The following is a 12,841-nucleotide window of genomic DNA, read 5'->3' on the forward strand; positions in this document are numbered from 1 at the left end:
TTGATTCTGCAGACTATAGGCACATGATGATAAAGACACAAAGAGCTTACAAATGAAGGCAGGATGGACATATCCTTCAACACTGGCTCAAGCGAGGAGTGTTTTTCGGCGTGAGCTGGTGGGGCGTTGTGAATAAATGTGCACCCCCGGCCCCAAATCGTCCCCATATGGAAACTCACATTGTCTGGCCTTTTACTATCGTACCACTAGATGGTAGAATTGGACAAGAAATGCAATTTAAATGAACCTGAAATATTAGACTGTGATTACACATGGCACGGCTTGGTGTCCTAATGACGGAAGTTAGGCCAGAGTGCTTGATAGTGTAACATTTAATTTTGGGATGATATATATGTATTTGTCATGATCATTATTTTCTAACAGGCTGTACTGATGTGTATATTTACGTTTTCTGAGTTACGTTCATTTTTGTGAATTGCTCCTCTACCCTCGATGTGACGGCCGGCCGGCGGGAAAAAGAAAAGGAAAACGGAGGAAACGGGAGTTGAGTTGGGAGAGAGAAAAATAAAGACGTGGCTGAATGAGTCCTGCCATGTCGGCATCTTATTTTCGCAAGGAAAACTACCGTACGCACTGTACCACAATTGTGACCCGCCGTACGACAAGGTTTAAGGATTACAATAGGGTTGACGGGTGTATCTTAGAAACGACCGGTGTTGACAGACCGCAGGGTGGCAGACCGCATTAAGTTCTCAAATGAAGTTTATTCATGTGTTTGTCGTGAAGGTTTAAACATGTACGGGAGCGCTCCAAGAGTTGCCTTCCTGCCAAAAAGTGAGACCTCGGTCACAGTAGGTCCTGGATCTGACAACTTCAATTCAAGAAGATACGACCCGGTGTCTGGTAGGTTTGAACATCGAAACACAATTTTAAATCTTTATTAAATACCTTCTTGAAATACTCTTTGTATAGATGCCTATGCTCCGTTTTTGTCCTTGGCGAGCAGACTACCATTGATCAATGATTCCAGTCTAATAGTACCAGGACCCGGGCACTATGACACTCCACCTGTAAAGGTAATTTGAACTTCTCGTGTAGTTTGTAGCTACTACAGTAGGTGTGGCATGTTCTCTTACTAATCTGCAGATGCGATTTTGTGATGTTTTTAATTGAACAATTTTATTTTATGCTTTTAGCAAAATGTCCACGGTGGTTGCAGTCTGCAGAGCCGCTCCAAGCGCTTTGAGGAACCGACGTTTGAGGGTCCGGGCCCCGGGGCCTATGATGTTCTTGCGCCGTCAGCTACCACCAGCCACAACCAGATGAGGACCCATGGCAAAAGACAGGTAAGCTGAGAAATGTCAACATTTGAAATTATGCTGTAAATGTAGTTGTTTTTAATAGGGAGTTTTCTTTTTTTGGAAAGGATATTTACTTAAATACAGATTTTGAAATCAATTTAAGACAACTCAATAACCTCTGAGAAATAATGCCTTATTTTGTCAAATTCAGTTAAAAAACACAATTTAATTGTGCAATTTTACCTTTGTGGCTTACAGAGTAGATAAAGCACTATATAAGTGCAGTCCACTTACCATTTATCATTTATTTAATATTCCCCTGTTTCAATGGGGATAAAGCACTTGCCATCAAAAGCATCCAAATTTCATTCTCACTTTCTATATGTGACAGGTATGTTCCAAAGTTGATTGAGGGAAAAAAAAAAAAAAACCCAATTGTAAAGTCTGAAATGCATTTTCTCAAATTCATAAAAAACAAAAAACACACAAGGTAACTTAATATGCCTTTGCAGGCGCATCCTGCTAAAAGTTTGCAGCATTGGGTCGCTAGCCAGTACGTTGTGCCATCCATTCCCTCCCGGGGTGAGTCCTGTGGCTACGAGGAGGACGCCCTGGGCTTGCTCCGTAAACAAGAGCCTCCGGACAGAGACACGAGCCTGGGCCCGGCCTACTACAACCCTTTGCTTGTAAGTGTCCCGATACTTTTGTATCGTCGATTGCAGCATGCACCACAGCCCACACTATTATCTCCAAATCCATTTCCCTGACGAATGAACGCAGCTCTACTTCAGAAGCCACGCTGCCCCGACGCTCATCCATTCTACATGTGTGCAGTAAAGAAGCGGTGCAATTCATCGTGATTCCTGCAGTCACATATCCATAGTCAACAACTCAGGCACGCACACAAAATGAAGTCATCTGCTAATGACCAGTGCGAGCTCACAGCGACATTGAGTCTTTGTCCAAGTTGTGGCTGCTCGCCGTTGCAGGCGTCTGCTATGACAAAGATTTCTCAGCATTGCTTTACAAGTCCGTCATGTGTTTCCACCAACAGACGTCGTGTCCCAGTTATTTGCCTGGCCCATCATCTGCAGGAGACAGGCACCCCGTGGAGTTTTTCCCCTTTGAGCAAGACTTAGCATTTCTTCTTCTTGCTCTTCCAAGGATGTGTCTGAGTGAACAGGGCCGAACAGCCAGGTCACGGAAAACGTATCAAAAGAGACGGCAGAAGTTGAAATGTTTGATTGCTAACTTTTGTTAGCCATGTTTTTTTTTCTCTTTCCACGCGTTGCCGGAGCTTTCGCTTTTGAGTTGGAATCATGAATCAAAGTTGATATAGATGAATGCTTGAGCGAGTCAACTTCACTGTTATTCTATTTGCAACACTAATGTCCGACAATGTTTGGTTCCTCAATTGCAGGGAGTACCACGCATACAGAGAGGTGCTTTGAGCTTCACAGTTGAAGTGACGCAGATTAGAGTCAGATTTACAAATGTATGAAGCAAGCAGAAATCAAATTAGCATTAGCATCACTAAATTATTATTATTATTTTGAGGGAATGTACCCCTCAACGATTGAGTAATTTCTTTTTTTTTGGGGGGGGGGGTCTTAAATCTTTAAGTGTGAAGCTGAGGCAGAAGAGTGGAGACCATGAAATAACCTCCAAGGGAGGAAGATGACTGACATATTGCGTGACATTTTACTCATCTTCACTCCTCATTCACCTTCAACTTTACAAGGCAACGCAGATAACACAAAATTATTATTTTTAATTTATATTCATATATATTAATTACTATATATATTAATATTAATATATAGAATATGCATTCTATTTTTTGGGTTCCTCCATCCACCTTGTGGTTATAGTTTTCCCCTACTGTCATTCTTTTACTCTCACCACAGTCTTGCAATGCATTTATTTGTTTGTCTTTTGGTCTCCAGGCTGAGAAGATTCATAAGTACAAAGGCATTCACTTTGGCAAAATGACAGCCAGGAGAAGCCAGGCGACGAAGGACAAAGTGCCAGGGCCAGGCCACTACTACCCTGAGACGTAAGCATTACTTGTCTCTCTACACTCAATACATATTTCTTTACTTGGCTTTAAGTATGTGCATTCTTCTTTCTCCAAAATACACGTCAGTGTTCCCGAAACGCACTATGAAAACGTGAACATGAGAAAAGAGCAGAGGGTCAAGGCGGAGCTCGTCATTCCTCGATACCACCAACTGCTGCCCCAGCAGGAGAACAAGAAGGTAATTACATCTGTGATGACAGTTACATGACATGATTTGTTCGGAGCGGCTACAATCTGCTTGAAAGTCAAAGTCTGCTTTATTGTCAATTTCTTCACATGTCAAGACACACAAAGAGATTGAAATTACGTTTCCCACTATCCCACGTTGACAAGACACAGTATACATACAAGTAAACAGCACAAAAAGTAAACAAGCAAGAGGTCTGCTAGTTAACGAGCAAACAGACAAACAGAAATATTGTCACCCTCCTAAAATAATTGATAATAATAACTATAATAACAACAATTTAAAGTGTCTTGTTTTTGGCACAAAAACATGGCTGTATTTTAAGATTACACATATTGAATTGAAATGACTAAAGTGATAAATGATCAAATTCTTGTGAGGCCACTATGACAAAATAATAATGCCCACAATTAACCTTTGTAATTTTTTTTTTTTTCCCAATTATGATATGTACTCCAGTTACATGGAACAAACGTCATCACACCATGGCTATTATGGCAAAATAATTGTTAGCAATGTATCCTTACTGGATATGCAGATATGCTCGTTGGTCACAGGTTACATTTGCCTATTTCCCCATAATTTGAGTATTGAGTCGAGTGAATAAAACTGGATTTTTTTTTTCCTCACTCAGATGTCAACGCACTTGTGCGCCCTTAGGGGGCAGTACAGTGTCGTATTTAAACTCCACTTTAAAAACACACTGTTGATGTTGTGGAAGAGTTACTCACCTGTGTGTGAACCACAGTGGGCTGAGGCCCCCTGCTCACTCCTGACAATGAAGAAAGGATGCTGCATTTCACTTGACGTGTGTGCGCACAAGGGAGTGAAACATCTTCATTCTGTCAAACACTACGTATACACTTCTTCCTCTGTGCTTACACTTTCCTTTTAAGAACATAAGAAAATAATTGAGCACGTTTCAACATTAGTAGCATTATCTGTGACTTTCAGACTTTGCCCCAGAGTTGCACGCTACCTTGTACCATGTTGTATTTGGGCCTCCCCCACCGTGACACTTGTGCTTCCATCCATCATCATTAGGAGGTCACCGCACACAATTGTGTTACATCATCACATGTCAAGCAGATGGGTCATTAGTCACGGTGGGCAGGACGAAACACCTTTTTACCTTTGCTGTCCCACTGTAACTCATTAAATCATATCTCGGACAGCCGCTTTTGTTGTCATTGTGTTAAATGTTATATATGAAAAAGGAATTGGTGACACTGAGTACAACACTTGCAAGTTTTGAATTAGGAGCGTCGTCACAGAATAAATCAAACTTGTACGTCAATGCACCACTCTGCTTTTCGATGCGCAAATACACACCTCAATTCAACACGCTTAATGACACACAAGCCAAGGTGCATGACTTCATGCAGCTGTCAGCAGACATTGTCTTTAAATTCACTCGCCAACTTCACATTGTCACTCTCTCTGTTAAAAATAAGCCTCCGAGTTGAGTTGGCTTCCGGGAATATATTTTCTACTTTACCACACACCGTGTTGTTTTCGCACACTTCCCTAAATAACCATTTTCTCGTCTTGCCTAAGGCCGCGGGGTGCGTACGCAGTCACTGGATTTTTGTCAGTTGTAAAAGTGCGGGCAACGAAAGGTGTTGCCCAAAAAGCTATCAAAACAAACGTCTCCTGCCCTGTGTGAGTGTGGGGCTACAAATGGCTTTTTCCTCATCGACGCAGGAAGTATTGTATTCAGACAATAACAAACTTGTTCATGGCGAACATGCACACGCAGAATCAAGTCTTGAAAAAAAATTGATCTTGCCCAAGATTTGTGCAAAAATGGAGTACTTGTCATAAAAACATTTTTTTTTTTTTTTTTAATGACAAAAGCAAGGTTCTGTGAGATACACTAGAGTTGAATGACCTGCTGAAAAACACACCAAATTTTTGCAAGCATGAAAATCCTGGTGAAAATGTATGTACCACGACCCCTTCAAATGTTGCTCAGTAGTGCTCCCTGCTAAAAAAAAAAAAAAAAAAAAAAATTGCATGTGAAACCAGTTTTAGCGATTTGGCCAAAATTGTGTGGACACCTTAAAACAGAACACATGATAAAGACACATGAGATGACATTGTGATAATTTCGGGTTTTTTGGTGCTGTGCCATCAAATTTTAAAAATATAAAATACATGTCCTTGACACATGGGCAATGATACATTTTCAATCTTTTTTGCTTACACCTTCTAATGGAGTATCATTGGCTATAAAAAAATGTCAATTTGTCTTTGCGCAGGGCATACCTGGTCCTGGCCACTATGACATCAGAGGACAGTTTGAGAGGCTCACGGACAAAAAGCAGCAGGCCACCGCCTCCTTTCTCTCTCAGACTGAGGTACGATGCAAACACCGCACCCCGCTTCCACGTCGCTACTTTTACAATATTGACCGTTGAGTCCACGCAGCAATGTCCAATTCACATAACGGCTCATATTCTCACCTTGTCTCGCGCTTACTTGTGGCTACTCAAGATTTCATAGAGCTCAATCATAACTGCGAACAACTTATAAGATAAGTCAGTAATACCCACAGAAATGCTTAAATGTCAAACTGAGCTCAAGCGCAGGAAGGTAAAAACAAATCTGCAATAATCAAGGAAGATGCAGGAAGAGCCATTGAGGAGCAGGAGAAGAAAGTCAAACACATAAATGAGGGATGCAAAGTCAGAAAGTGTCACCATACATTCCACTTTTTCAGTTTGTATTTGACGGAGACAATTTCAGTACTATGACACACACTAAGGCTTCATTGTGCCCGTAGGATGACAACAAACTATTGATTCCACCTGCCCCGATAAGCAAATTACAAACCGTTTAGATGCATTTAGGGACATTACTCCACATAGTGCCAACACGGAAAATATTTTCTGGATATAATCTGAGAGATGAATGTGAGAAAAATTAGATTCAATTTTAGACTGGTTAACACCAGGTTTAAATGGTGGCGCGGGGAGTGTAACACGATTTTGATGTGTACCTCAATAATGTAAAAACAGTTGGGTTTTTTTTTTTGGTGTTCTTGCACTCATGTTGGTTTCTTGTTCAGCATTTTTGTGTCGTCTTTTAATGGCAATTTTTTACGCAAACGAGCCGTGCGTTTACGTTGTTGTTTTTCACTTCAAACCGGAAAATGTTTGATCAAAAAAGAAATAATTTAAGAGCACGTATTTTGTTAAAACAGCCCTTTGTGCATAATCCTTTGTAGCACTGGTTACAAATTGTGGCTCCCGCCAACATTTTAGTTGCCTAATTCAACACTTTGTAAGATAGAAAATATGAGCATGTAAGCGAAATAAAACACTTGTCTACACTTGTTGGTTGCAAGCAGCACATTGCGCATCCTGTGAAATGAGATAAGGTAGTCCTTGTCCTCCCCCTCAGTTTTTCTTTTTTCTCCGGTCAGATGTCTATTTCTTTGCAACCGTCTTGATATCGAAGCACTTTTTTTTTTCAGCTGAGCTGAGTTCCGACTGCGGATCTGTACATTTACAGCCTTATGTGATAGACAATCTTGTTTATTTGTCCACGCCACGTCAATGAGAACGCTTTAAAAAAAAAAAAAAAAGTCTTCTTCTCCTCGCTTCCATCTCTGACGTGATAACCTCAATTTCCGCCACCGTGAAATTTCCCGTTTTCATTTTTTGGGGCCATCTATCACAACGTCCTGGCCGATTTTGTTTTGATGTATCAAATACCGCAAGGGGTAGTCATCAAGATTTTACTCTTTGCATCACTAAGCAAAAGCACAAACGTGGCTCAATGCAAGGCAGAGTTTTTGACCTAATTTCCCTGACCACATGTTGTGTGCAAGTGTGTGTGTGTGTGTGTGTGTGTGTGTGGGGGGGGCGTCAGAACCTACGGCGACAGTTTTCTTAGATGTTCATCTCGGTGTGACTCTCTGCGTGTTCTCCTGTGGAGGGATAGCGAGGAAATGAGATAAGGAGGTATTGAGGGAGGGATGAGAGGATAAGAAGAACAGCGGGAAACTGCCCAGTTGTCGCCTCAACTGTAGACTCTCGACAATTTTGCCGCAATATCATTTGGACAATAACCACATGTGGGGTGCATGCTCTAAATTTTGTGGTGTGTGTGTAGATTGGAAGAGAACAAGCTTGACAACGGAATTCAAATGAGCTTCAGTAAAGTGCTAACAAAGCTCAGTTGGGAGTCAGTTTTGGGGAGAGGAAAACTTGGAAAAAAGAGCAAAGGCACAGCGTGAGCATGACAGATGGGCCTCCTTGCATGTGGAACGCGCGTTGAATGTAGCGGCCTTCAAACAGCATGTCATGTGACAACACGGTTATTCGAGGCAAAAATTCCTTTTCTGTCTTCCAGTGCGCTTGGAAGATATCAAATATTAGCTCGTCTGTTCCCAATGAACTGACTGGCTTTTGTTTTGGCGTTTGAATCAGTCCAGAAATGGCGACGCTACGCTAGGTGGAGAAGGTGGTCTTGTCGATTCACAAATGAAGATTTTGAAGTAGAAGAAAGTGAAGAAAGATAGAAAGAAAAATCTCTGCATGCGGTTTTGGCTCCAAGTTTGGCCTTGTTTGTTAGCGCAGGTTATGGAGCATCTTCGCTGTTACGTAGCTTCGAGTGGCGTCAGTCCAGAAGAGCTCGCTCAGACATAGTTGTTTAATTTCACGCTTGATGGGTGGACAGGCAGCCCCAACTATTTTTATACAAGACATTAAACAGTCAATTTTCAATAATAGAGCCCCTTAGGAGGTAAAGAATTCCCTACTACGCAGCATGAAAATGATTCATGTAAAATCCAGCTGCATTTTCCCAATGTTTTTCAACGCTTGTGCTGAACCCTGGAGCCTCTGCGCGCTATAAGTGCCGCAGAGGCTGACTTAGCGTCGCAGCGGCTGACACGGGGAAACTCTGATGAAAGGTCTATCGAGCCCAGCTTGACAAGCCCAACTTGAGCGGTGCTAAAATAGCTTTTGCCTAAGAAGGAAAAAAAAAAAGAAAAAAAACCTCCTCTGGCACCAGAGCTGCGCTTATTTTGGGGCCCGGTGGAGTTCAGGCATTATGTGTTGCGTGTAACAAGAAGCAAGGTCTCGGATTGTGATTTATTGTCAAAATGTGTGCCCGGATAAAGCGCATTAGCATCTCGGGTAGCGAGGGAGTCATTGTAAAGAGTTTTTAGACATGAAATGTTAGCGCGATAAACGAGTATTAAAGTGGACCTTGGTGTGTGCTGTCGGGACCTGACGCCTCTCTCTCCTTTGTACATTAGAGGTTCAAGCCTGCCAAGCAAGAGTCGCCCCCTGTGGGTGCCTATAATGACCCCCGCTGCGCCATCCAAACGGCTTACGGGGCGACGGGCGTGCGCAAAAGCCCGTTTGGTGTCACCGCCGAGCGTTTCCCGCCTAACCGCAACGGAGGTTCCACACCAGGTTAGTACGTGACCATTGCGTTGTCAAATGAGAAGTGCTAGCCCAGCTAACCAGATTTACCCGTTTAATTTCCGACTCGATGAGTGGACAGGCAATCTATAAACGCGTGTGTTTGAATACAAACGGTCCATTTTTGTTTTTGCATTGCGTTTCATTTAAAGTCACACCTTCGGGTCAGTCTCCATCCCAGTTACAGATTTTATTTATTTTTATTTGTGACAAATACATGCTCAATTGTGTTCATTGGCAATATTGTGTTTGCTAGTTGTATGCAAATGCATTAGTGTTGCCAAATTGCCTCCGTATTTGCATAAATAATCAAACACATTTGGGGAGAAGTTGATGAAGCCACAAAAGTTCTTTTGGAGTGTGTGGGCGGAGTGCTATCTAAAAGCCAACTCTAAAACACAAACAAAATTAATACAGGACTGTTTGGCATCTTTTGCTCACAGCCCCCTTTGGGTTACCTCCTGGATGTTTTTTTTTTTTTTTTTTTTGTGGATTTACAGGTCCCCTGAAAAACTGCATCTCAAACTATGAATTTAAACTAAAGTGTTTTTTTCTTTGGATTTGTGTGCGTGATGGCAAATTGGAAAAGTGTGATGGAAACCGCACAGACAAATTGGACAGCTCACAAACACTGAAAGTCCGACGATAGCACTACCTGGCTGGTCCATCAATGTTCGTGGACTATTTAAGAAAGCCATTTGTATTCTAGGTCAACGTAGAAGCAACTTGATTTTGAACTTTTAAAATCCAACTTGCTTGAAAAACACACTTATGCAATTACTCCAGATTGACTTGGTTGTTTCAATTTGCATATAAAAGTATTTCACACATACAATTTCAACTTAAGAGAGTGTTCCCCTAACAACATTGAATCTATTCACTGTGTTGGACTCGATTGTAAAGTATATTAAGCAGTCTTTGCTGTGTTACATGTGTCCTGTATATGTTGGCAAAACAAGTGACATTTCCAGATCAATTGTGTCCAGGTCCTGGCTCGCACAATGTCCTAGACTTGGGTTTGGCCCAGGAGAGTTTGAAGCGGGCACTTTCAGAGCGAGCCAAGAAAGGAGGCTTTGGCTCCACTGCTAAACGCAGCATCTTTTTCCTCAACAAGGAGTCCGTCCAAGGACCCAGCCCAGGAGATGACCAGGTACGGTGGTGCTGATTTGTGACTCAGGGGGCGCCTCAAAATACAACTCTTTAAAAATGAGGTTTCAGGATGATTACTGACACTTTCCCAGTTGAACTTTACTGTCAAACTAGACATACAGTAAAACAGAGAGAATTACACATTGTGTACGCTATTGCAAACAAACATATACCTTCACCGCTAGCTTAATGCTAACACATAACGGAGAACACCACAGGGGGGCTAATGAATGGCATTGGTGTGGTGTCGTTGTAACCGGAGCTACAGAAATTCACTTCTTGAACACTTTATCAGAAGTTTCATATTTTAAGCATAAAAGAAAAGCAAATGATCAAAAAACAAACATTATTGACACTAAATACTGTTTATGTTGTATCAGGTGGAAAAGCGTCCAGAGGAGCTTTACATAAAGCAGCACACGGCCGCATTCAGATCAGCCACACAGCGCCTGGCATCCTCAGTTGTGGCCAAAGTAAGTCTCTCTTTTGTCACGCTCCATTTAAAGCTCCTTACTTAAGGAAAAAGGCCTTAAAAGAAGGAAGCGCCAATTTTCAGACTTTAATAAGTGGGACATAGCAGCAGTATTATCTGACCCGCTGCTACAATGATGCCAAGGATCCTGTTTTCCCCGCAACTTTTATCTTCGACTGCCTACTGTCTTTTACTTAATTAGTTCTTTTGCTGCTTTTTCTATACCCCTTATTAGTTTCCTTCCAAGAACATCCTGCCTTTGTTCTCCTTCAAATACATTTGAAGTTGACTGTCTGATTCATTCTCTCTCATTTTTTTTTTTTTTAACATCGTCAAGAAAGGCAAAATTGGTAGGTAACCCAGTGTTGGCCATCCTTGCTTACATTTAAGATTTTATCATGTATTTCAGAAAAACACAGCACAATATCTCACAGAAAGTCGTCCTGTCGGGCCATGTCTCCCGATCCTTTTTTTTTTTTTTTTTTTTTTTACCCCATGTGACTAAATGTATAAAAGTATCTCGTACAAACAGCAACTCCATCTTTTTTTATGTTTTGCGAGTCTAATTTGCAGCGCTTGCAGGCGAAGGAGCGTCCAGGTTGATGTGGGCGGATGCGCTAAAGGCCTTCTCTGGTACAAAATAAATTGAAGCAAACAGTGTAAAAGAAAACCAAAAACCCAAACACTAAAATGCTTGCTCGATTGACATAAACATCGACACCAGAGCTCGTGTACCTGAGTGGCCACGTGCCTCGGCTTCACACAGAGCCTCGTTGATGAGCACTTAATGAAAACCGGCCCGGGGACACGGTAGCTGCAGTCGTTAGCCGCATGCCGCGCCGTAGCCAAGGCCGTCTCCGCAGCGACGCCCACACCGGCCCCGCAGGGACCGATATTAAAAGGGGAGCCATATTCCGGAAGCGGCGGCGTAGACAGGCATAGGACGACGCATGAAGGCACGGAAGGAAGGATGAAGGCACCGTCTCCCACTCTCCCCGTCTCTTGTCATCTGTTTCATGTGCGACGAGAAGCTTCATGTTCGAAGTGACGGCAACGGCGAGTACGTAAGCTGCTCTCTGTCACGTTGACTGAAGCAAGACGTCTGCACATGGCCAATGCACACCTGTTATCAGTCTCACTTTAATATTTCCTCTTTGATAGCTGCTCCTTCATTTCGCAGCATCTTTTGTTTGCTTTATTCCAGCACTCGTAATAATTTGCATAGTGTTTTATCTTCCAAATCCGCTATTTTTAATCCACAGTCATTGTCAGATTAATTTGCAGAATACAAATCAAAAGCATAATAGCAAACAGAAGTGCAAAGGCCTTTCTTTAAAATGATGTGTTATTGTTTTTCGGGGGATATTTCATGCATCAAAAGTACTAGTGGTATTGCTGCTTGGTATCGGTGACTACTCAAGCACTTGGTATCGGCTTGAAAAAAAAAAAAGGAATATCAAACATCCCCGCTTATTTTCTTCTCTGACATCAATGCTCTTTTTTACCTGCCTCCATCCACTCTCTCTCTCTCTCTCTCTCTCTCTCTCTCTCTCTCTCTCTCTCTCTCTCTCTCTCTCTCTCTCGCTCTCTCGCTCTCTCTCCACCTCATAATGGCCTCTTCTCCAACGAGGTCGTGGGATACACCCGCAGGCAGCGCCCGGAGACAGCGAGTGAAGAATTTAATTTGGACCGATGTTCTCCCCTGAGGCGCTGTGGCATGGGTTCTGCCTTCTATAGATTAGTGACACATTGCACTGTCCCCCCGAGCAACAGCGCACACAAGCTTTCACTGGCTCTTTTGTCGTTTTTTTTTTTTTTTTTTTTTTTTTTTACCCCGCTTGCCTTTCTTCTGCTTCTTCATTGCTGTCAATTTCATTCTGCCGCCACTTACGCACAGATGAATGGCGGTCGGCGCGGACCGCAACTGAGAGGCAGGCCGGCTCACCGGCGAGGACAATAGCCGGATAGCAAAATTGTTGACACCCAATTTGATTGGAGAGACAGAAATTCAATTGGGTAATACAGTAGCGGGCACTGGGCCAACTTTGTTCTGATTTCAAATGCTCTCAAAAGGAACAATAAGAGTCGGCAAATCTTTTATTCGACAATGAAATCATAAACCTGCTGGAAAATAAAAGTAAAATTACTCGCCCTTTGAAAGCGACTGATGCTACAGTATGCCTTGCTAGGCTTCATAGAGTTAGTTAAACATCTTGTTCAAATTATGAATTCAAGAGAAGTTTTGAGCGGGTA

At 42.4% G+C, this 12,841-nt stretch overlaps 1 protein-coding gene across 2 annotated transcripts in view; it reads left to right on the top strand.

Moving 5' to 3' along the window:
* The first annotated feature begins 347 nt into the window (after window positions 1-347).
* LOC148397408 (sperm-tail PG-rich repeat-containing protein 2-like) overlaps window positions 348-12,841 on the top strand; it is a 47,452-nt gene continuing 34,958 nt past the window's right edge. For both annotated transcript variants that reach the window (XM_088376464.1, XM_088376463.1), the window contains exons 1-11: window positions 348-587; window positions 748-864; window positions 934-1,037; window positions 1,158-1,307; window positions 1,775-1,948; window positions 3,209-3,318; window positions 3,409-3,520; window positions 5,791-5,889; window positions 8,799-8,958; window positions 9,954-10,117; window positions 10,497-10,589. In XM_088376464.1, the coding sequence (XP_088232590.1) occupies window positions 542-587; window positions 748-864; window positions 934-1,037; window positions 1,158-1,307; window positions 1,775-1,948; window positions 3,209-3,318; window positions 3,409-3,520; window positions 5,791-5,889; window positions 8,799-8,958; window positions 9,954-10,117; window positions 10,497-10,589 (1,329 nt within the window). In that variant the 5' untranslated portion in view covers window positions 348-541. The remainder of the gene's footprint in view (window positions 588-747; window positions 865-933; window positions 1,038-1,157; window positions 1,308-1,774; window positions 1,949-3,208; window positions 3,319-3,408; window positions 3,521-5,790; window positions 5,890-8,798; window positions 8,959-9,953; window positions 10,118-10,496; window positions 10,590-12,841) is intronic.

Source organism: Syngnathus floridae, chromosome 5, assembly GCF_059516105.1.
Source record: "Syngnathus floridae isolate MCC-2025c chromosome 5, RoL_Sflo_1.0, whole genome shotgun sequence".
NCBI classification, from domain to species: Eukaryota; Metazoa; Chordata; class Actinopteri; order Syngnathiformes; family Syngnathidae; genus Syngnathus; species Syngnathus floridae.